The sequence below is a fragment of the Thunnus albacares genome, chromosome 9 (assembly GCF_914725855.1).
Source record: "Thunnus albacares chromosome 9, fThuAlb1.1, whole genome shotgun sequence".
Lineage (NCBI taxonomy): Eukaryota > Metazoa > Chordata > Actinopteri > Scombriformes > Scombridae > Thunnus > Thunnus albacares.
The window spans coordinates 22,705,690-22,730,633 of record NC_058114.1 but is presented as its reverse complement, the minus strand read 5'-3'; the positions used below and the strand labels follow the sequence as shown (position 1 = coordinate 22,730,633).

At 41.3% G+C, this 24,944-nt stretch overlaps 1 protein-coding gene across 2 annotated transcripts in view; it reads right to left on the bottom strand.

Annotated features, from left to right (window-relative positions):
- Nucleotides 1-842: 842 nt before the first annotated feature.
- ssbp4 (single stranded DNA binding protein 4) overlaps nucleotides 843-24,944 on the bottom strand; it is a 90,399-nt gene continuing 66,297 nt past the window's right edge. Inside the window, exons 5-17 of one of the 2 annotated variants that reach the window (XM_044361605.1) lie at nucleotides 23,362-23,451; nucleotides 13,832-13,915; nucleotides 11,518-11,644; nucleotides 11,271-11,338; nucleotides 9,987-10,051; nucleotides 9,251-9,296; nucleotides 9,112-9,147; nucleotides 8,921-8,975; nucleotides 6,659-6,729; nucleotides 6,493-6,571; nucleotides 6,031-6,059; nucleotides 5,790-5,891; nucleotides 843-4,142 (exon numbers count right to left, since the gene is read on the bottom strand). In XM_044361605.1, coding sequence (XP_044217540.1) covers nucleotides 4,113-4,142; nucleotides 5,790-5,891; nucleotides 6,031-6,059; nucleotides 6,493-6,571; nucleotides 6,659-6,729; nucleotides 8,921-8,975; nucleotides 9,112-9,147; nucleotides 9,251-9,296; nucleotides 9,987-10,051; nucleotides 11,271-11,338; nucleotides 11,518-11,644; nucleotides 13,832-13,915; nucleotides 23,362-23,451 — 882 coding nt within the window. In that variant the 3' untranslated portion in view covers nucleotides 843-4,112. The remainder of the gene's footprint in view (nucleotides 4,143-5,789; nucleotides 5,892-6,030; nucleotides 6,060-6,492; nucleotides 6,572-6,658; nucleotides 6,730-8,920; nucleotides 8,976-9,111; nucleotides 9,148-9,250; nucleotides 9,297-9,986; nucleotides 10,052-11,270; nucleotides 11,339-11,517; nucleotides 11,645-13,831; nucleotides 13,916-23,361; nucleotides 23,452-24,944) is intronic. The other variant, XM_044361604.1, reaches the window with a different exon arrangement.

Below are 24,944 nucleotides of genomic sequence, written 5' to 3'. Positions count from 1 at the left end.
TATTCTGACTAGATACCTATATTTATAATTCAGACAAGTACAAAATTATAACTGTATATTTCTGAAGGTAAAGCTATTTTATTAGTGTAGTAAATGTGACGTTTTAGAATTTAAAAGCACGTCCAAGTGAAACTATAGCAAGTTAAAAGCACACTAACCTTGTTACAAAAATGGCATAGACCCATTAACCCATTAAGGAGGACTTTAATATTTCCCCTGGTGTCTTGCTTATTTAGAGATTAGACATCTCTAAATGATAGATTAAATTGACTAATTTATCACAAATTTGGTGAAAGAATTATGCAGGTTTATTTTATTTTAACCCAAATAGGTTTAACCCAAATAGAAAACACAAGTTTCAGATTGCCTAAATCAAACATGAATTATTTATCTCTTTGAAAGCTGCATGGACAGGTAAAGTCCAAAACCCAATGATTGTTAAAGAGCAGGATAGTCAATAAAAGTTAAAACTTAAACTATGGCCTTATATCCAGCCATTTATGTGCAGCAAATTCTTCTAAGTTAACCCCTGCCCTCCATTTGATTGTGCCAAAATCTGTCACCTTAAGTTTCCACTGGGTTTACTAAATATGAAATGACATTCAATTTGAACAGTAAATTAAGTTTGTCTATATAAAGACAATAATAATATAAATTAACTTGTCCAAAGTTTGAAAATGGAGCATCCATTGGACATTTGGTTTTCATAGAGTAACAGGATTTGAAGCAGCAAAACAAGGTTCAAAAGATCCTTTCCTACAAAGTACGCAACCTCTATATGTGTGCTGCATGCAACAGTGGCTGAGAGCCTGGAGCGCAGAGGAAGAGATTCAGAAACAAGGAAAAATCAAATGACATTTATTATTGATGCATTGTTTCTTTTTTGATAAGCAAATTATCTGTTTTTCTTTCAGTCTAAAGAAACTTTACAATATAAAGAAACATACAAAGAACATCTTTATTACCTACACAAGACACCTAAGTCCCTAAGACAAGATTCTGAACTATCCTACCATGAAATACAAAGCAAACCCAAGAGACAGACTGCTTCATATTGAATACTGCCGTGTCATCAGAAAGGACCATGAACGGTACAGGAGAATCATTTATATCCCCTTCCCTTGAATCCCCGCCCCTCCCAGACTCAACATAACCACCCCGCCCGACCAGCAAATCTTCCTAATGGTACAGTATTATACATCACAATAGAAGTACAGAGATGGCCAACGATCGATATACACAGAGGACTGAGAGAGGATCAGTGAGAGAGCTTCAATCTATACACCGCTATTACAGGAGCGAATAGCAAAGGACACAGTTTTCCCCCATATGTATTACTTTTTGATCTATTTTTAATTTAAAATGAGGTTCTCTTAAGTATTTTTTCCTTTTTAAAAGTTTTCTTACATTGATAAAAATCCTTCATATTAAAAACTGCAATATGAGGTCACATGTTTTTGTGAGAAGGTGCCCTTTAGAAAAAAAATATCCAAATGATTATTGAAGGCCAATAGTAACATTTAACTGAAACATAAGGAGACAAGGGCAGAGTGAGGACGCCACAGCTGCAAGAGAAATTATTTCAATATCCTCGTTTGCTTCTCTCTGTCCTGTCCTCTCTCTGTCCTATCCTCCCCGCCACACAAGTCTTTAGCATACAGCCTGCATTTATTGTGTTACTGTATTCTATACACTTTTATGGAAATTTAGCCACGTGAGCCAAATAGTTGGCGCATCCTTTCTCTATGAAAAACATGGACAGTTTTATTTATAATTTACTTTCAGCTGTATTCATTGGTAGTGACTGACATATCAAAACATGTCAATGATATCAAAATGCATTATACAGTATTTACAAAAAAGGAACTTAAAGAGGAGGGGAGAGGGCTGGGAGGGGGGGAGGGAGGGATGGGATTGGAGGAAAGAAGGGAGGTGTGTGTCACTACATTGAAAGAACACTGGAGAGTGTTTCTCAGGCCACTGATTCTCAGGCCAAATCCTGGAGATGTCCCCGTTGAACTCTGGGTACAATCTGTTCACATTGATATCAGAAAATTGATAAGTACATCACCATTACCCATAGAAACTACACTCGTTGTTAAGTTATTGTTGGTTTGAACACAGCCATGAAGTGAGTGCTGCAGTGTGATGCCATGAAAAAAATAACTTATCCCTTTGAAACAGTGACAGAGAGTTGATCAAGCCGAGGGTTCATAACATACAAGAAAGAAATTAAATAGCGTAATATGTAACTATGCTTTTCTTTGTGTGCAGATTCTGTGGGCTTTCATTTTTTTCCTGTTGAACACATTTAAAATAAAAACAATCTGCTGAAAACAATCCACAAAAAATGGAAATATATCCATTACAAAAGTATCCTATTATTGTTCCTCGCTTTAGACCGATGTGGCTGCAGGGCCTGTTAACTCCAAGGTGCATCACTCAGTTCCCATCATGAGCGCTGCTGCAGCCGCCCAATACTCTGGATCCATTATCCCGTATATATGGGACTGGCTGAGGGAACTGGTCAATGGGAGCTCCAAGGAGAAAGTTATTGAGCCCGTCTTGTCTGGGTTAAGAAAGTGGCTCATACAGGATCTGTGAGTTCAATCCAAACTCAAAGCAAGAAAGCGAGTTCCATGAGTGTATCAGAGGTACCACAATGTCTCCCACTCCAAATGAGACACTGGTGAGAGACGAGTGAGCCCTGGGAGGAAAACAGCGCCACTCGGAGTCCACGGTGAAGTTGAAATCAAACAAAGTGATGACGGGGAAGGAACCACATTTTAGGATTCACAGACCACTTGTAAATAACAAATAATAAAACAACCACAATACAAGCTAAATATGTTGTATTTACAGACAAGACCAAATCCATGGAGGAGATGAGAGGATCCACAAATACTCTCTCTCTCTCTCTCTGTCTGTTACTGAATGAGAAATGGCAGACTCAAAGCCACAAGTCCTGACAATCATCTCAGGATTTCATCGTAGCCATTCCCATGCAGTAAAAGCACAGAATATTGTGAGAAGGGGTGCTTATTAAGACAAGATAGCTAGACGTCCGATTATTCAGGTGCATCAGCAGACACTTTGTACCAGAAAACAGCAACGCTCTGAGAGAAGCTCCATTTTAACTGTATGGATAGTTTTAGCCCAGATAACAACACCTCAGCACAAACTACTTCATTCAGTGAAAAGAGTTGATTATTCCGGTTACTCTTAACTTTTAAAAGTTTATGTAATTGGTGCTACAGACATTTAGATAGCAAAGACAAAGCTACAAGCTCAGTTTTAAGGAGAGGTATGTGAAGTGAGACTGACTGTGACAAAAACAAAACAAACATCAAATACCTAAAATCATGTAAACAGAAAAATCATTGTGCATTTTTCGAGTGTGTGCTTATTCTGTCATTGTTGATGCTGCTGCTGAGATAAAATGTGCCCTTTACAGGAAATCATAACTACATAAGTAGAATAATATCAATTATGAAAATTATAACAATAATATTATCATCATCAACAAAAATACAAACATTTAATGAAAACCATTCTTGTCCTAAAATAACATTATCAGTTCATCTCTTTTTATCATCCCTGCCAGTGGAGCAGAGTTATTGAATGAGGGTTTTTTTTTTTCAGCCCGTCAGTCAACTACTGCGTGCCCTCGTAAGTTATGATCAGCATGATGTAATGGAGTGGTGGTGGATGCAGAGGGGGCTCGATTGGGCTCGAATGCCACCCATGAGGGCAGGTTTTGGGTTTAGGAGAGACAGGCTTGGAGCAGGTTTCGGGCTCTCACTGTCCTAGGCCCCACGACGAGGCCCTGCAGGCGAGAAGAAGCGGAGAGGAGACCCTTCCTGTTGCTTGGAGGCCGTTTCATGTTCTTACACCCATTTTACACGCGTTGGGATGGGGGCCCTTGAGGGGAGTCCTGCTTTCCAGGGGCATCCCCAGGGGCTGTGTGGCACAGCACACCGTCCACAAGGAGGAGGAGGAGTTAGGGAGGGAGGAGGGTAATGCAAGACGCACCAAGGCGGATGGGAAGGGGAGATTGGGATAAGGGGAGATGAAAAAGAAATAAAATAAAATAAAAGATAAAATAAAAAAAATCACACACTCATCGTCATGTTGGGTGAATACTGTAAAGAGAGAAAAAAAGAGAGGGAGGGGAGAAAAGATAAGCCAATACTATATTAAACTTCTTATACTACCCAGTTCAAGATAAAAGCAATACAACTAACTGAACTAAATGCCATGTCCAGTACACCAGCCTTTTTTGAGCGTATGTTACACATAACAATTAACCCTCTCTAACTGATTTTCTATGTCAGTAAACCAGCAGCAAGCAGAGCACAGTCCAGCCCAAGGAGAAAATGTTAGGGAATTTCAGATCAAAGTGAAGATACTGTAGCAAAATGTAGATGTCAGTCTCACATTAATATGACACTATATGACATTCTCTCCATGCAGCAGAGAAAGCATATTATGTGGTTCTCTCCCATGCTTGTGTTTATGCATGCTGTGTTTTTTGAGAGTGTGTTGGGTGAAGCTGGGAACACAGTGCATAATATAAAAAGACTGATTAGAAGCTCAATTTGGCCATGAGGGCTGATATCAAGATTGAGGAGATTCAGCAGTACTGGTAGTCTGCGCAAAAAAATAAAGCACATCACATGATCTCACACTGCACAGGGGTTTAGGATTTAAATATCTTGCCCCATAATTAAGCAATCACGATTGTATCAAATATACTTATTATTTGGATAAATCTAAGTGGGATTCTGCCTTTTTGAGTGGGTTAACAGTGCAAATCTGAGCAGAGGTGACTGAAGCTGCGTTTTGACCGCAGGAAGTTCCCCCAGAGACTAAAAACCTTTTGAGGAACTCTACCTGCGTTTCCACCGGAGGGACCAGGGTCTAAATTAAGTTCCAGGGAAATTGTTTTAACCCCCCCAAAAGTCCCTGCTGGGGGTTAGTACTTTCCAAAAGAACAGGAACTTTGGGGGTGGGATTTGCAGGGATGATTGTCGCTGGTACTGTAGTATCAATTTAGGACCAGTCTAGGACAAGGGGAGGACATTTCTCTTCATTTGTTAATGTTAAAAATAAAGTGAGGCTTTGTGTCGGCTTCCTGACTCCTTTTAAAAAAGAACGAGAGAAAAAGAGAGATAGAGAGAGAGCGAGCTGAAAGAGAGAGAGACAGTGCGGCCATGGTCGAGTGAGGAGAGGGAGCAGCGGTAGAGAGAACAAAGTCAGTGAATGAGAGAAATAAAACATTATTTCTGATTGTTTCATGGTTATGTTCTAAAGCAGAAATAAAACCATCAAACACTCAGTTTCACTGTGGAGACAGCACTCTTAGTTTCTGTTTCATTTTCCTCCTCCGCATTTCTCCTTTTCATTCATTCATTACATCCAACTAACACAGCAGTAAATACAAATCTGTGTTGTTTTTTACTCATGTGTGAATGCTACGTTTCAAGCGCCGCTGTAATTTTTTTATTCCTCATGGGTCAAATGTGCATGATCTACCTGGTTCCTCAGATGCAGTGGAAACGCATACTGGACTGCACAACAGGGACTTAGTACCAAGTTTAGTTCCTGATATTAGTACTGGTTTCAAAGTACCTGGAACTTTTGGTCAAAATGGGGCTTAATCAGCAGATGTTAATTGTTAGCTATGTGATGGGCTGAGCCTTGTCACAGTCAGATAGTATTTCAGAGAGTCAGAGAGTCTTCTAGTTTGTTCCCAGCTTAAGAGGTGTGCTGTATCCTTTGGTACTCACACTTTCACTTTGGAATGGGTTTAAAAAGTTGCCTGCCATCTCGCCGTCGTCCCGCGGAGTGCCGGGGGGATTGTTCATGCCTGCCATGTTGTTAGGAGAATTCTACAACACGGAGGAAACAAACTGATAAGAATATATAGAATAGATAGAATAGGTAGAATAGATAGATAGATAGATAGATAGATAGATAGATAGATAGATAGATAGATAGATAGATAGATAGGTAGATAGATAGTCTTACCTTTGGCAACCCATCCATGTCACCAGAGCCTGTGATCAGAGAAAACTGAATCATTATAAGGTAACAGTTAACTGACCCTGCTACTAATTCAACATACTGTACATCAGGATATCCAGTTCAAGTAGAAACAGCCTGCCTCCTAACGGGTAATGGCCTTTAATTAAGCTATTTGTTTCAGATACAGACGAGGACAAACTCCACTGGCTTCAATGGTCACGTCTCACCTATCTACAGGATCAATTGGCCTACTCACTGCCCTGCTAATCTGTTTTCACTTTGATCAATACTAAGAGGATAGTGAACACTTCCTCTACCAGCCATAAGAGGGCAGAGTATTACTTCTAAAGGTTCACAGAAAGTGACAGGTTTCACTGAGGAGCTCATACTAAGTGCCTGCTACATTCATTGATAATGTATAAGCACTAATATACAGTATAAGGTTAAGTGTCTTTCACCACTCACCTAGTGATCCGTTCATATGATGTTGCTCCATAGCACCCATTCCACCCATTGGCCCATCGGGACCTGGTCCCATTGGGAACTATGGAAAAATAGCATTTTAGAATTTACTAATGTCATTGATCTGAATTTATTGCAAGTTAAAATTGAACAAAACAACAATACTCACACTAGGTCTATTTCCACCAGGACCGATGGGGTTCATCATTGTGTAGATGTTTTCACTTGAGTTTGTTGAATCTATGAAGAAAGAGCAGTTGGATGTTTAAAATCGGAAGACTGTAAGGCAGTTTGTTCCTCCTATATTTATAGAAATACTTGTAGATAAGCTCTAGCCCTGTCTGTTTTCATATCTATATCCAATCTTTTCAAAAAATGTCAAAAAATAAGGTGGATTTGGGATATTGGTGGTGTTAATGAATGTTAAATGAATGAGTTGAGCTGCACAGAAGCGACTGGAGTGGCACTGTCTGTCAGTGTGTTTGATATTACTTTAGTTTAATTTTTCCATCTGTACAGTACATTCAGCTGGAGCCCAGACATGTTCTTATTTCTGCTGTACGGAACAAAGATGGCCTGTAGTTACTTTAAGCGCCAGTACATAATGTCAGTGAATCTGTCTGTCAATCAATCTGCACACTGCTCTCTGCCATGTACAATAAAGGAAACCCATTATCTCTTATTCCTACAATCAGGAGATTAGACCAAGTTATTATATGAACACCCTGGCAACAACTGGTACATGCTGTTTCACTCCTCATGTGTCTGTCTGTCCTGAAAATATTCGAGAGGATGAGGTGACCTTGATCTGACATTGCAGGCAGAAAGTTTTGAGTAGAAGACTGAGAAAAACAGGAATAAATAAGAATAGGAAGAATAAGAATAAACGATTGAAATACAGCGGGAAATATGGATGTAGGATGTACAAAGTGGTGGAGAGATTCTTGCCTGTTAGTGTCCCTGAATCTAGCTATTGTTGTCGTGACTGGAGGAGTGGGGGGGTGGGGGGGCAATACTGTGTGGGAGGTGTGCATTTTTGTGGGAGGTAGGTATGTGTGTGCGTGTGTGTGTGTGTGTGTGTGTATGTGCGTGAGTATGTGCGTGCACAGTCTTGGCGACTGCAGTGGAAATATGTTTTCCCTCCCGGTGTACATGTGAGCAGGAGCGTTTTGTGCAAAAGGTTGCCCCGGCAACGTATCACAATAGAGGTACGTATATAAATAATAAATAGTGGACACAAAAAGAAGCTCTCCACAGGCCAAGAGAAACAGAACATCTACAGGATATCAGCCCACAGTGTTTTGTTCTCAGCTAATCCTCCACAGACAGACACTAGATCGATGGGTCAAAGCTGAGATGGATCACTCAGTTGATTGCAGACTGACATGCCTGTTTCCCTTTTATAGAACTGTCTCGACTGTGAGAAAACACAGCTAACAACACCAGAATATTTTCCACCATGTGTCCAAAGAAGAAAATGGTGAAAACAAATGCAATACCACTTGTCTGATAAGTCTTAAATGTAACACGTTTGCTTCAATGGGGAGGGAAAATTTAACATATCTGCATTAGGAAATGAAACCTTTAGTGTGCACTTATAACACCACATTAAAGGACGGGTTCACAATTTTTCATAGCTGTTCACAAAATGAGCACTGACACTTGTTTCTTACTGTAATCATTCCTCCTGTTCATATTGGCCATTAGAAGATCCCTTCATAATACACTTTCAATTTAAGTGATGGGGGAGAAAATCCACAGTCCTCCTTCCATGCAAAAAATGTGTTTAAAGGTTTATTTGAAGCTAAAATGAGGCTTCGCCCATCCAAATTAGTCAATTCAAGTCAATATCTTTCTAAGTTACAGTCTTTTTAGTGCCAAATTCCCTCTTTTTGTTACAATACTTCCACCATGGCTCAAGAGGAAAACACTGTCTGTCGAGACACAAAGAGGGAATTTTTTACTAAAAAGACATACTGTGGAAGATTTATTGGACTAACTCAGAGGCTGAAGCCTCATATTATCTTCAGAGAAATGCATTTTTTCTTAAAATGAGGACTGTGGATTTTTCCCCCCATCACTTACACTGTAAGCGCATTTGGAGGAGATCTTTTAATGGCCAGTATGAACAGGAGGAAATATTACGGCAAGAAAAACATGTTTCACTGTTTATAATGACTATTGTTTCAAGTCAGACTTGTGAAAATTGTGAAACTATCATAAAAGCCCAGTACACTATTTCACCATTTATTAATTTTAAGTACACAAATATTCTTCAAGGCCCAGTTTATTAAGTATCACTGCCAGTCTCTCAAAGACAGACACGTATCTAACAGAGAGACAGTTTGATTCTTCTTACACAGAGCCTTCATTCAGTGAACAGTGAGAAAAAGAGTATAAATCAGAGGGGAAACTGAAGTGTATATCTCACCTCCGGGGCTAGGCATGATGGGAGTTCCTGGTGGGCCGCCTCCCCCAGGAGGGCCCTGAGGGGTGAAGCGAGAGAGGAAAAGAGAAATGAGTGCTGAGTGCATCTAGATGGCAGCGTGCCTGTTAGATATCACCGCCTGACAGGTAATTTATGGCCCACGGTCAAACACGAGTCCATGACGGGACACTTACCACATAGTTGCCTGGAGATGAAGATGAATAAGCTATCTGTAGAGAGAAAAGACCCAAGGTGAAACAAAACATGGGACACGGTTATTGTAAACACACTCAGTCACATGGTGAGATAACGACGCGGGAGAATGTAACTCACTGAGTTGGTGTTGGGATTTGGCCAGGGACCTCTTCCACCAGGACCCCTGGAGAAGAAAACACAGAGAAGAAGAGATTCAAATATTTAACGGAAGATTTCTGGCAAACAACAGGGCTGCATGCAACACTTTTTCAAAAGTTCACATGTCACTATTTCTAATTTCTTAAACACATAAATCCTGTCTCTTAGTTGAAATGCACAACACACTAATCCAAAGTTCTTACACAGACATTCCTAATTTCTTTTTTAATAATAAATCAGGATGAGTATGAGAAAATCTTTTTGCATTGTGATGTATTCTAATTTGACAGATCTTCTGTAGTCAGTTAATTCGGCTTACTGGGATTTGATTAAAGAAAAGTTAAGTTTTACACAGCCTCTTGGTGAAAACAACAGAACTTTTCTCAACCAACTTTATTGCTGAAATTCGGGGACAAATCAGTCCACCAGTAAGACAATCCTCATTTTTACTACACTTTTTGAAGAACAGAAAAAAGCAAAGGCTGCATCTGTTCATTGTAAATGTCTAGTTGTAGATTTTGCAGACCAAGGTCCTGGTTCAAGTTTGACATATCATACTCACTGCAGTTGTGCTTACATACGCTGTTCTCATAAATGCTTGTAATGGTCAAAACTACAAAAATAAGATTATCCAAAGCTTTCAATTAGGGATTACTCTGGCAGCAAAAGTCACACACATTTGAGACAGTTTATTCATTTTTTTCAGTCTACTAACATGTTCATGCCTGGCATCCCTGGCCCCATGGAATTTGGGGGAGGCCTCATCCCTCCGCCGTAGTTCTGCACAAAGAGAGGAACACACAGTCAGCATGGTCTCTCACACCTGCTCAGTCTACATCAAACAGAAAGGTTTGAATCTTAATGAAGGTCAGCCATGATCATGTCTCCCACTAATTAGTGTTTAATTATGTGTATATGAGCTGTGTGTGTGGGCAGAGTGTGTGGAAGTGGACAGCAGCGTGTGTATGTCTCTATGTTGTGTGTCTTCATATACATGTATGTGTCTCTATGCTCCCCTCTGTGTGTTTGTGTGTATGTTTTCATGGCTGCCCAGCAGGCGGGTTTGGCTGGCACTACATGTGTGTACTTGTGTATGCAAGTGTGTGTGTGTGTGTGTGACTGAGACGAGAGGAGAGAGAGAGAGAGAGAGAGAGAGAGAGAGAGAGAGAGAGAGAGAGAGAGAGAGTAGGGGGCAGGCCAGAGAGCAGCTCCACTCAGAGGCAGAGTTTTGTTCAGCAGACGATTACACTTGTCGAGCAGATGCCACACCAGCTGCTGGTACGCTCACTGCCAAAGTCACCGAGCCAGGGTGGCACAGAGAGGGGCCGAGGGGCACAGGGTGTATGTGTGTGTGTGTGTGTGTGTGTGTGTGTGTGTGTCTTTGTGTGAGGTGATGTTGCAGCTGTCCAGTAATGGTAATTCAAAAGGACACTGTTGTTTAAGCATCTTATGTATTACACTGAATCACAAAAAATTAGTTGATAAAAGGAAACCGGCGATGCCAAAGCAAACAGTCGGTCCAAATGTTTTGGCTCTGAGCTGTCTGAGCATTCCGCCCCTGTTTGTCTTCCTAGGTGGGAGACGGCAACTAGGATTTAACATGAAGATCTGGCGTTGGTGGTGGGTGCATTCTGGTCGGAGCCAAGCTAATCATCAAAGCGCTTCTGACATTTACAGGCAAAGTTATGAGGCTGGCAGAACCAGATTTTCTCTTCAGCAGAGAGGGAGGATTATCTGCATGCAGTTTATAGTTACTGTTTTGACGTTATAGCCGTTTTTTATAGTAGCCCTAAATGAAGCACAACCAAATATTGTGTTTATTCATATTCCAAGCACCAAATCTGGCGGTGTGGCAGCTGCAGAGTGGGAGTGCAGTGGGCTGGTAGAGCTGAAGGACACCTTCCACTGTCCTGACTGGCTTCAATAACGCAGTCCTTTGTGCTTTATGAGTTTTAGATTATGTATGACTGTTTCAGCTCTGTGTGCTCCTGCTACCTACCTGTGGGCCCATGCCTCCCATGCCCCGGGGGGGATTCATTCTCATTGGACCTCCCATGTTTGGATGTCCTGTGGTTACACAGAGAGAGAGCGTAGCTTGTCATTATGGCAGTGCTGTTTAGATCAACAATAATTCCACAAATGAAGACAAATAGTTCATATTCAGAGGCCAATATCAGATCATTTCACAAAGTGCGAAAGTGCAGCTTTCCTAAAATACCCCAGTTATCCCTCATGTGTGTCAGTACCTTGAGGTCTGGTGGGGTCCAGGCTGTTTGGCAGGAGAGGCTGTGACCCCGGGATGCTCCCAGGAGGCTGATTTGGCATACGGAGGGAGGGCCTTGGGCCACCTGGGTACCGCGGAGACATGAATGGCTGCAGGAAGGACAGGAGAAGGGCAATGGTTACTTTATTTCAAGATGATGACAAGCTGAATACATGTTCCAATTTTTTGACGGACAGGCTTTGAAATATCGCAAATAAGTTTAACGGATTTTAATCATCAAGCGCAATTCCAAAACTCTGAGAGGAGGTTATGCATAAGGCACATTTTCACTGCATGTTTCATTCATTTTATGTTAAATTATAGGAGACAGCAGCTAAAATCAATAAACTCAATAACAGAAAGAATAATTGAGTTAAAATTTTCCCTAATTATGTTTCTTGTGAAGAGATAATAAAGACATTTCACCACATCTACTAACCTCAACTGAGAAAGAAAATACTTTAACGTCAGATAGCTATGCAGTGACTATATGTATTCATGGGAAGCTTTGTATAATGAATACAGCAGCAGTCATAAATCAGACTTCTAAGGAAATAAAATAGAGATTAAATGACTTAAAACAATCCACAAAAGACAGATTTCTTATAAACTACACAAACCACCACAATGTACATGTCTTAAGAGTGCCACTGAGTTCAACTTCAAATTCAAATTTAATAACTATATATCCATAAATCTCTGTCTTCTTGTTTGTTGGTGTTTTAAAATCGACAAATATTGTGCTTATTTATTATGAGGAAAAAAATGTGTTATTAGGGTTTTTTAGGTCTCACATGTCAGGAAAATTGTTCTCCTTCATAAAAAACGTCTAGGTACTGGAAGTAAAGTACTTCTAGGTAGTGAAGGTGTTAGAAACAAGACACAACAGATTTACATCTATCTGCATTTCACTTGCCCCATTATGTGTTATCTTCACAAGTCAGCAGGGGGAGCTATTGTGTTAAAGAACAATTCACTGTAGTGGTTTTGTTACATTTCCCAAAAAAGGAGGAGCTTGTCATTAAGTTTTGGAAAGTAAGACCTCAGGTGGTAAAATCCATTAGGATAAAGGTAAAGAGGGACAGATAAGAGAGAAGGAAAGAGAGAGAAAACACGCAAGACAGAAACTTTTGGAAGAACAATATGGTAGAGGGGAGGTGGAGCAGGAAAAACAGAGAAACATGTCATAGTTGGATGGGAGGAAGGGGTTGTACGAGCACCAGCAATGTTCTACATCTTCAGATTTGCCTGTTTTTGTGCAGCTGCACATGTGCTGGCCATTTTCCCACCGTGTCTGTATCACCAGACACCAATGCTACAAAAAAAAAAAAAAAGCAGACTGGATAGTGTGATGCATAACAGAAAGTGAAGAAACCATCCACACAGATGTTTCAGCAGAAAGGGGACAAGAACATGTTGGCCGAGACACACATACAGAGCCGGTGCACAACTAGTGAATAATGTAAAGCACCCCAGACAGATGGTTTTCAGAATTTCCTATGAGAGTACGCTGCAACTACAAATACCCGCATCTAGTGAAGCCATATTATAGTGTCAGATGATAAGAATGAATTCCCAACTCAATCCAACTATTTTAGCATCAAGGGGGAAACACACTGATTTGAGTACCGATTGGGTAGGAGTTGTGTGTTTTGGTCACGGAGCATGAACAGCAGAATAATGTTCATATCATCACCTTCTCACAAAGATAAGCACAGACAACACAAATACAACAAGAGACTGGCTCTCAATGGTAATTATGTACTGTTTATGTTTTGTGTGTGTGTGTGTGAGTTTGGGGCAAGTGGAAGGCAAGTTATATAATCCCAGTTAGCCCTTGAGGCGAGGACTGACTTGCTACTGTTTTCTTTTTTACCCTCCTCTCCTTTCCTCTCCTCTCCTTTCCTCTCCTCTCTTCTCCTCGCCTCCTTGACCAAGTTGTGGTGGGTTTGTGCGCAAGGAGCTGCGCCGTGTCAGGCTGTGCTGCAATATTAATGGTCTATTGATGGATTATGGGATGGTGAGTGCTGGGCTGAGGGAGAGAGAAGGCCCTCCAGATGCACCTCCACTCCTTGCAGCTGGGCCAACACAGCTAAATTATTCATCCAGCCCACCACCGTGGATGCTGCCTGTCCTGTCTGTTAGCGCAACAAGGGACCTGTGCTCTGTTTGTACACTGTTGTTACGTGCGTGCGTGTGTGTGTGTGTGTGTGTGAGTGAGAGAGTAGGCTGGAAAAGGGGAACTACAACCCATCAGCTGAGGGAAAAGAGAGACTGTAGAAATGTTTCCGTCTTACCTGTCCGTGAGGTCCCATCATGGGATTACTGGGGTTGTGTGGGGGAGGCTGCGTGTGAGGGGAAGGCTGAGATCCTGGAGGACCCTGGTGAAGAAAAGACATAAAGATGTCAATTAAGTGCAACAAGAATGTGTTTGATGATATTCAAACCTGTTTGGGAAACATATTATATTCAACAAGCCTTTTTCTGAGCGAGCACATGAGTTATTAATTGAAAAGACAGAGTGATACAGTAATATTTAATATTTAAAGGGTTGGTTCACCAACATTTAAAAAAAAACATATTTTCTCACTTTGCTCATTTTATTAAGCCATGCAGATAAGTCTACCCCAAAACAATGGAAGTCAATGAATTGTTTTTTTTCTGAAAATATTACATTTAAAATAAAATTTAATAGCAATTTCTCTTTCCAGAAACAGTTTCCCTTATATAATATCATCAGTATGATGATATTCTCATAGTTTATGATTGTAGTTCAAAGTGTGTTCAACATTTTAAACCTGCAATCAAACATGTTTCTGACATTATTACTAAACAAAATGACTATTTGCTATAATGGGAAATGTTTGTTTAAATTGTTGAAAATAGTGCTTATGCTGCTTGTTTTGGTTTGCTGGTCTGTACGATTCAAATCCAACAGCTTTCACTGAGCCAACAGTATAAACACACAACCTGCAGTCAAGCTCAGACAGCCTGGTTACAGTACGATACCTGACCAGTGTGACATAGTAAAAGTAAATGAGAGGCTTCACAAAGAAATAGATTCAGTATTTTTCTCAGGAGTTGTTGGACCAAACTAAACCTAACAGGCCAGCGAATATAAGACTTGATTCTTTTAGGTGACCAGATGTATGTAAGAAGTTTGCAACCATGTCGCCTGATGAGCTGACATACTGCTCCCTAGTGGTCAGAATATTTAATGCAGATTTAATTGCCATGACAATCAATTTAAATATATATAATTACAGTGAAACAATTATATACGTTCAGTTACATCAACGCTGATGTGCATGTAACAAGATTTGTCACTCACATTTGCAGAAGGTCATATTGATTTTCTCGTGCAGGAATGGCTAATTGCAAGGAAGAGGTTGGATCAATTCAAAAGGTGGACTTTGATCAGCGTTCAACTACAGTCATACAGTTTTGCCAGGGAATATTTTCAAACAAGTCCTTATTTTCATACATTTTTCCACGATGACGCTTGATCCAGTTTGCCAGAAGTGCTGGTGTTCTCTGTTAATTTTGGTACTCACTTATTTTTCTACAGAGAAGTGCCAAATATTTGAACCAAACAGGAAAATTGGACCCAGGTTGAAAATAACTGAAATTCTGCCTCTTGAATCCACTTTAGATTGAAGTCTCATTCACTGTTATGTGAACTGCAGTTTCAGTTAGAAACTTTAGAGTGAATTGACTCTTTTCTGAGTTAACCTCTCAAAACAAATACTGTGTTAAGTACATTAAAGTGAGTACAGTATCAGAAGACTGTGTGAACTTTGACCTCTTTGTCTTTACCTACAGTAACCTCATCTGACTCAGCAGCAGCCGCTCCAACAGAGATCTGTTACTGCCTGAACATCAATACGGAGAAAGAGGACCACCCACTGCCAGACCAGGCTTATCTACTACTTTGCCAGAGCCTCCGTCAAGCACTCTGCTATCAGGTAACATTACAGGTGTGTGTGTGTGAGTTGTGCAACTGAGTGGTGATGAGTGCGAATATGAGATCTCCCTCTTTTTCACAGGTGAAAGCAGGATCTTCTTCTCTCAGGTGTTGAGTGTGTGTTGTGTATGCTGGCTTGGTTGTGTGTATGTGTGTGTGTGTGTGTGTGTACTGCAGGGGCTACTGAGGGGTGGGGGTGGGTGCTACTTCAACAGGTGTGTATCTAACATCACAGTGAAAAGCTAAAGGATTAGGGGATTACTCATGCGCAATATAACCTGAGACACACACAGACATGCTCTGGTAGGCATGTTTACATAATTTTGCTTGCACTTGTTCATGCAAATATTCAGGAGTAGATGCATGTACACACACATACTAGAGCTGCAATTAATGATTTTTTTCCTTTATTGATTTAACATTTGATTTTTAATATGTGCTGTACGAATAAATTGGCTTACCTTTATTATTTCAGTGATTATTTTTTGAGTAATTGTTTACTCTATAAAATGTGAAAATGTCTCCACAACCCTCAATCTGTTTATTCCACAAACAGTCCAAACCTAATATTAAATGTACAAATTTACAAATATATAACCAAAAAAGCTGCAAAACCTCACATTTGAGAAGCTAAAACCATCAAATATTTTGCATTCTTGCTTGATAAATTACTTAGGACTCCTAACTGTCTATAGCATCTTCCAAATGATTCTGATGCCATAAGATTTGTTTGTAGTAAATTTACAAACATAATTTTCTGTTGCTAAGTAATCGACTAATTGTTTCAGCACTGACACATGCACCAAAACACATATCTGACAAGACTTGTGCACCTCTTCACCTGTGTACATCTGTTTTCCTGAAGCAGGCAGCTGCACAGACACCTGCATCTCTCTTGCTTCACACAAACACGATCACATGTACTCTCTTTATATCTCTTCCTCCCTCTCTCCACTCTCCACCTCCCTCCCCCATCTCTCCCCCACTTTCCCACCCTGCCCACTGCGCCGCCCTCCCTGTGTGGCATGGCTGGGATGGTGGAGCGCCGACAGAGCTGAGCACCAGGAACCTGTGGGCGCTGCTACAGTGGGAAAATAAACATGCCTGACTGACAGCTTGAAACAAGTGCGTTCCCACAGGCACAGATACAGTGCCACTGCGCTGCCAGGTACACTGTATAAGAGCGCAGGCTTTGGCAGGAGAGATGAGCTTGTACATATGTGTGAAAACAATACTGCTCATGAGCAGAAACACTTATTCATGGACTCACAGCCCTTTCTGAAAGCACAAAAACTGTAGAGCTCAGCAGCAGCAGCAGAGCTCTTAAGACAGGTGTTTCCTATCCTTTTGAGACATGACAGTTTACCTTTCTTGCTGCATTGATTCTTATTCCTCTCGTTGTTATGTGACCACCTCATCTGAGAAACTGTCATGTCTTCAATAAAGCCGCTTATTAACCAGCCACACAATACGCATCTCTTCAGCGTTCTGGAAATGTTTGTTTAGTTGTACATACAGTGTACTCTGGATGTGTTGGCACAGCTATGACGTTTGTACCGGTGCCATTGTGGTTGTTCTGCTACTCTGTGTGTGTATGTTTTGGGTGGTTAACACCAGCTGTACTGGCTTGCTCTGTCTCTCAGCAGGTTCACACTGGGGCTAATGCAGCGCTAGCTCTGTCTGACCTCAGAGGTTATTGTTGTTGCCGAGCCAGTCTGCGTGTGTGTGTGCGTGTCTCTAACAAGACACCCCTGCGGGGTCTGGCTGCACTGACCCAGCTGCAGCAGTCTGCTTCTCCTCTACACACAAACACACACACACAGCCTAGTTTTCGTCACTTAGGGGGACACTGCATTGACTTACATTAATTTCCTGGAGCCTTATCCGAACCGAAACCATAACCGCTACATGCCTAACCCCAACACTAACTCCATATTTAATCTAGAAATTTAATAGTTTACCTTGTGGGGACTAGATTTTCGTACCCAGATGGGTGGTGGGTCCTCACAATGTGGCTGTGTGAGTTGATTTTGTAAGAAACACATTCACACACACACACACACACACACACACTCACACAGTGCTCCTCTCTTGTTCTTCTCTATAATGTGCCATAATGGAGCATAGCTCCTCTGGCTGGGCCTCCCTGGGCCTTCCTGCTATTACATCTGTATGGGCCAGCATATGGCCTTTATGGCTGTACTGTTCTCTCTACAGGTCCCTGCAGAGAGAGGGAGAGAGAGAACATTTCAGCTGTCACAGAGGCGTACGCAGGGCCAGTTTGAAAAGTAGCTTGGTTGGTGAGTGTGTGTGTGTTTGTGTGGTGTTGTTTGTGTATTTGTGCAGGAGCTAGGAGGAAGGAGGGGGACAGGGGGAGCGTTAAATGAAGCAATTAATAAAATCATTTTCTACCCGGCTAAGGAGATAACAGCTTGGCACAGTACCACAAACCCATCAACACAACCCCCTCGCCTCCCCACCACTCATTTCAGCTTAAGGAAGACCCACACCGCTGCCCCTGATGGACCACTAACAGAGAGAGAGAGAGAGAGGAGGGGGTGGGTGGGGGGGGGATGGAAGAGTACCAGTCATCTGAGTTTTCTTTTACTGTTTACAGCTGCTAACACTAGAGGGCAGTGTGTAACTGCAGTCAAACTACTGGACACACACACATACACACACACAAACACACACACACACACACACACACACACGCAAACACACAAACACACACAAGCAGAGACCGAGAACACAAAGCAGCCTGCATCACTGAACACAACAAACAAAGCCAGGAGGAACAGCACCACACACACACACACACACACACACACACACACACACACACGCACACGCACACGCACACACACACGCACGCACACACACACACACTGAGTGCACACTCATTGTCATTCCTTGCTAACATTCCAGAGAGAGTGGCGGTGGCAGCAGTAGGTCTCCAGTTAGCTCATGGTATATAGCATGGCAACACGTCAGCTCAGAGACGGGAACACGCTATCAGGGGTGTTTTCTCCCAGAGGACGGTGGTGAAACGCTGACAGCCATTTAAACACGTTAGGATGGCAGCAAAATGATTTATATATATCTGTGATCCCTTGCTCAGCTGAGAGAAAACGTTCAGCTGAAGTTTCACCAACACACAGGGAAACGTGTGTGTAGAGTTCTCACGTCTGTCTCTAAACAGATAAAAACACACCGTATCAGAAACATGCTACTGATAGGGATGAAGCAAACGCAGTGTGAGACAAAGGCTACATTCAAATCAGTGTTTAACCGTAGTGAGTGTTATCAACGCGTGTGAACTAAGTCTAACTGTCGTCACAGGCAGACAATGAACAGACAAAACGTTTTCTGAGGACTGCCTCTCATTTTTTAAGTGTCTGTCATTCCTCTGAATCACAGGAGGACAATTGTTAGGTATCGTTTTTGTCACTGTCCTCTCAAAGATAAGCAGTGACGATAAGAGTCAAAGACAGTTCCTCCACTCAGTGGGTTTAGTTCAGGCAGGAATGGAAAGTTTCGCCAGCGCACTCTCATCTGGGTCCTTTAGCATCTGTCTTTTAAAAGCACTATTTCAGATATGGCAGGGGAAGAGATTAAAATGTTTCACAAGAGATGTTTAGACACAACCAGTTTGCGTCTTTTATCCAGCGGTCAGAGAACTCAAACACTGTTATGTCTCACTTTGGTAGATTTGAACTGTTTTGGGCAATATGTACACTGATTTGTGTCCTAAAAAAAGCTCCCTTACAACCATGTAATTAACTTTTTGTCCCCCAGCCACCCAAGATCTCAACCAGCGGTCTACACCTGACCAGCAGAGATCTGTCACTGCTACCACCATTCTTCCATCGTCTCTGCATGGTTTTCAGTCTCCCATTCACTTTCTAAAGCCCTTCACTATTCACCACTTATGTGCATCAACTGGCCACAATGAACCCAGAGATCAGTCTTACCTTTGATAAATAAATTACTGAGAGCAGATGTCTCCCTAATTCACCATGTGCCTGCCATGTGTCAGCTTTGAACGGCTTCTTAAATTCGTCTTTGATACCTGCTTGCTTGTTCTTAAATGTGTAATCAAACCTAATCCTCTTGTTGTGCTTTTTGGTGTTGTCCCTGAAGAGCTGCAATTACCTGCAGTAAAACACACTGCCCTTGACTTTGGATCCTTCTTTTTTTGGCAAGAGGAGTGATTCCAGTTTAGTAGAAAAAGAGACCTGCCCCACCCTAACTGGTTTACAGACTTAACAAAGCACATTAAGTTTTTCAAATACCTGACGTATCATGTGTAGATCAGGAGAGTCAACAAAAGCGGGATTTTTGGGGCATTATTTGACAGATGGACCATATAAATCTCTTAAGAGGGCATTTTATTTAATTTGCTTTTCCCTGGACAGACGCCTAACGCTTATTTATCCCGGTTTCTTCCAAATTTTGTCTTTTCTCATTAATCAGTCCAATTGTCTATACATCTGCTGCATAAAAGCTGTATAGTAAATCTCAATTTTCCTCGTATGTTTTCTTTTCTACATTTCTTTGTGATCCCTGAAAGCAACACAAAACATTTTTTGACAGTCTCCTGACGTCTCCGTGTCCTCTCTTCTCCTCCACTCTCTGCTGCTTTCTTTTCCTCCTCCTCCCTGTCATTAACTCTGTCTCTCCTTGCAGCCTCTCCTCTCTCTAAACCCCCCCCCACCATCATCTCCCCCTTGCTTGTCCTCCCCAGAGGGCCATGATGCAGCAGCGATGGACTTTCGCTGGGAGGAGAGGAGGATTATACACCATTCGTACACACCGTAGACATCCTCGCACCAACGCAGCATCTCTCTCTGTTATTTCGCCACACTTTCCTTTTCTTCTTTTTCCTCTGTCTTCCTACCTAAAGCATGTCTCTCTTTATCTACCCTTTTTTTTTTCCCCGCTGCAGGAGCGCAATGCCTGGCTTGTCCTGTGACCTACAGATTAGGGGAGCAAGGGAGCGGTCGCCCTACTCCTCCTTCTTCTTCCACCTCCATTTTCCTCTACTGTCCCTCCGTTGCCCGACTGTAGCCAATAACAGTGCTGGGGTCACCTATGTTAATTACCATGCTAGTGCAACTGGGAAAAATTTCTACAACACACACACACACACGCGTACACACAAAAAGCACACGTGAACAGTTCACACACAACAGAGTCGGGTGAGTAAGCATGTGTCACTGAAGCGGTGTGTGTGAGAGCGAGAAAATAATAGTTTCAAAGACAAGGGAAATGGAGAGAGTGAGGAAATGTCATGCAGAAGGATGCCAGGCGTACGAAGGAGAGAAAAGAGAGGGAGAAGGTGGTGAGAGAAAGCCGAGCCCCAGTTTAGATGAGAAATGACTAAAACATGTTTCAGTGGATACTATCCATTCATAACTCTGCAACAAAAATATAAAAAAACATGTCTGAGTTTTGAGTCTCACTCAAAACACTACGAATGTGGAAATTTCACACTGCCAAATCTACTGACCTTAACTCTACAGTGCAAGTGAGAGAATATGAGTAAAACCTCAACAATAGGTAGCAGAGAAAGATAAAAAAAAAAAAAAAATCAGCTTCCCCTTCACCTGAATGAATAAATGAACTGCAGAAAACTCAGTAGCCTGCACCTTCAGCATGGACCGCAACCATTAGTTCACCAGGGAGTGAATGTCAGCTACCTGGGAAAGCAGTGTGTGTGGTTTTAGCTCCGGCTGAAGTTGAAAGATGCAATGTGAACACGCTACGACACACTTAAATATGCTGCTGCAGTGTCCTCTTGATTTAGGGATATGTGATGTAAAGTTTAAAGAGGTGCAGAGAGCATTTTGTCAGCGTGTTTGTGTGCAATGCAGATTCTCTTTTCGCACTTGTGTTTTCTTGTTTTCTTTACCTTTGCCTGCTTTGCCGCTCAGAGAAGAGAAGAGAAGAGAAGAGAAGAGAAGAGAAGAGAAGAGAAGAGAAGAGAAGAGAAGAGAAGGGAATGTTATGGTGTTAGAAAGAAACCATCCCTTCTTCCTTCTCTCTGTCTCCCCTCTGCCTGTCCTGCCTGTCTGTCTGTCTGTCTGTCTGCTTGCCATGCACACTGGGTCTATTTATGGAAAGCAATGTCACTCACGCAACACCATCAGATAGCTTTCTCCCTGGCCTGCTCACTGCTCATACATCATTAACATTCTCCACGACCCCAGCACACACGCACACACGCACACACACAAACACACACACACACATACACACAGGCAGCATAACACACGACATGCTGCCAATCAACCAGTATGAGAAAACGCAGGCAATTGGCTATACAGCTGCACACTGTATGTACATACATATCAGGCATACTGAACATCCAGCAGGAAGAAATTTGTAAAACATGTTTAGTCATTTATGCAGAGAGCATAATGAAATACTGAACATTTTGAACAAAATATACAGACTTAGAACCATGTATACCAAATTACTGTAGCTGCAACTATTATCTTCATTATCGATTAATATGTCTTTTTTTCTCATTTAGTCTACTAAATAGTGGAAAAATATCAGTCTTCAAATAGCTTGTTTTGGCAGACCAATGTTCCAAAACTCCCCAAAATCAAATTTACAATTATATTAAACAGAGAAAAGCAGAAAATCCTCACATTTTAGATGCTAGGACCTGGCATTTTTACATGACCTTTTTTTACATGAACTTACTTAAACGTTTATCAAAATAACGAAAGTTGGTGAAAATAATTCTGTTAATTGACAAATCAATGACTTAACTAATCATTTTAGCATATTTTTAATTCAAGGGTTAAGACCGGAGTGTTTGTTTCATCACACATATCAATGCTCTCGTCCATAAAAGGTTAGTTATAGGCTCATGAGTGTACATTTTTGCCCAAGGACACATAACTAAGACAAATGACTGTTGCATGTGTCAAACTTTTGATCTTTTGGCAGCGGTACAGTCCCTATAATAAAATTCCCTCTGTCTGTTCTGCCCATTAAGAAAGAAACAGCCAGATTTAGTCACTGACTCCTTTGACTCCATAAAAATATAACTGTTCCCAAATCTTGGACAGGTAATCATGTCATCTGACGAAATCTAATATTTGCAAGTTCTTTTAAGTGCAACTACTCACAACTGTCCTCATAATAATGTTCTAGATTAAGACTTTTAGCTTTACTTAAGGTAGAACAGCAATTTTTCTTCAGTTCTCCTCTCAACTCCGTGAATGTCTTTGGGGTTCAGATATTTTAAAACCTCAATTTTAAAAGTGTTACTAGTTTAATGTGTGCCAAAGTGTCAAATGAGGCTCGTGTGTGTGCGTGTTTGCATACAAGAGAGAAAGGAAAGAGTGATGGAAACAGAGAGAGCAAGCGTGTGTGACCTCGTCAGCCTCCGAGACAGCCTTCAGAGAACAGTGATGACAGGAGGAATTAGTGAAGCAACACAAACCAGAGAAAACAGTCTCCTCTCCTCTCCTCTCTCCTCTCCTCTCTTCTCCTTTCCTCTCCTCTCTCCTCTCCTCTCACTTTCACCTACTCACTATAGCAATGTTTCATATTTGAGCAAATACAACAACAGAAAAGCTCTACAGACGTCTGTCGGTGCATCTACAGCATCAGACAGAGCACCAGGAGTTAACAACCCGAGCATGGACATATGGGATGGAGGCACAGAGACAGAGAAGGGAACACATCTGGACAGGGATTAGGACAGCTAAAGAGGCTAAAAAAGGAGGAGGAGACAGAAGGATAGGCTTAACGATGGCTATGGGAGGGGCTGTCGGGAGTGTGTGATGGGTGGAGGTGGGGGTGGGTGAGGGTTGAAGTCAGCAGGAAAGTTCTTTTTCTTACTTGAAAGAAGCCCGGGGGCATGGGTCCTCCCGGCATGCCATCGTTGGGCGGCATGTTGCCCATCACAGGACTGGGGGCAGCGGCTGCACTCTGAAAAAAAACAAAAACACACAGCATACTCTCAATTTTCCTGTTTGGTGGAGCGACATACATTTGCAGAACAACACATCAATCCAGCAACGTCTTAAAATAATCCTGTGTTCACTGAAAACAATGAAAAAAAGAGATTTTTAGTTGGGAAATTATTTGATACAAAAACTTCCAATCCTGTTTCATTGGACAAAGAAAGGATTTAGATAGTTAGGAGTGATAATAACACCCTTAACATTCTAATTATTTAAAACTAACTATGAAAAATTGGTAACGGAGATAAGACAAGATCTGAAGAAGTGGGAGCTTTTACCTCTGACATTAATGGGTAGAGTAGAAACTGTACAAATGAAGATATTACCACGTCTGCTCTTCATGTTTCAGTCACTTCCATTAATTATTTCAAAATCCATTTTAATACCTTGATTTCATACAAAATGATTTCAAATTTTGTTTGGCAAAAAAAAGAATAAGTTATAAAAAGCTACAAAGTTCTAAAAGGGATGGAGGTCTAAATCTTATTGCAAAATAATTACTGGACGGCACAACTCAAAACAATAACGTCATGGATAACAGAAGATATAGATTCAATGTGGGTGGGAATGAAACAGCAGACCTGTCTAGTACCATTAGGTTTTCTACCATTTATGAGCCAGAAAGAATGGAAAAAACTCAAAATAAAAAATGAATGGGTTGGGAAAACATGGAAAATATGCTCTAAAATAAGGAATAAGCCAAGAATTTCAAACTCAATATCAAGAGCTACCAAAATTGCAATAAATCCAGAATTTCATCCATCCAGCACTGATTTTGGCTTGAAGAAATGGATGAACGGGGGGGGGGGGGGGCTCGTGTATATTGGCCAATTATTTGATGGACAAATACTAAAATCATTCCAACAACTCATTCAAGAATTTAACTCACCTGCCCAGGATCATTATAACTTTCTACAAGTCAGAAATTATCTTCAGAAAAATAAGGAATGAGAAAAGATATTACGGGAACCTTCTAATATAAAACAGCTTTTCACAAGATGTGAAGAAGAAAAGTTGAAGAGAGGAAATATTTCAAGATTCGATAGAGCGTCGCAAGACGATCTTAAGAATAAAGATCTGGATAGTAACGTGGAAACGGGAATTGAACACAGTGACTGAAAACAAATGGGATGAAACTTGCTTGTCTGGTCATAAACTAACAAAAAGCCCTAATTGGGGGGAGTTTAACTGGAAGGTCAAAAACAGTCATAACGGCTGAATATGGAAATTCTTCTGGATTATGTTGGAGGGGTCGTGGCCTCTAAGGAGACCCCTTACATATATTACGGTCCTGTCCAAATCTGCTGGGGCACTGGGAGGATGTTCAAAACGAAATAGAACTAATCTTGGATACAAAATTAAACTTCGACCCAGAGTTATTCATCTTAGGTATCCTCTCAGGAAATCAGATGGTGAAAAAGAAAATATATTTATTAAGGACCCTACTTTTAATAGCCA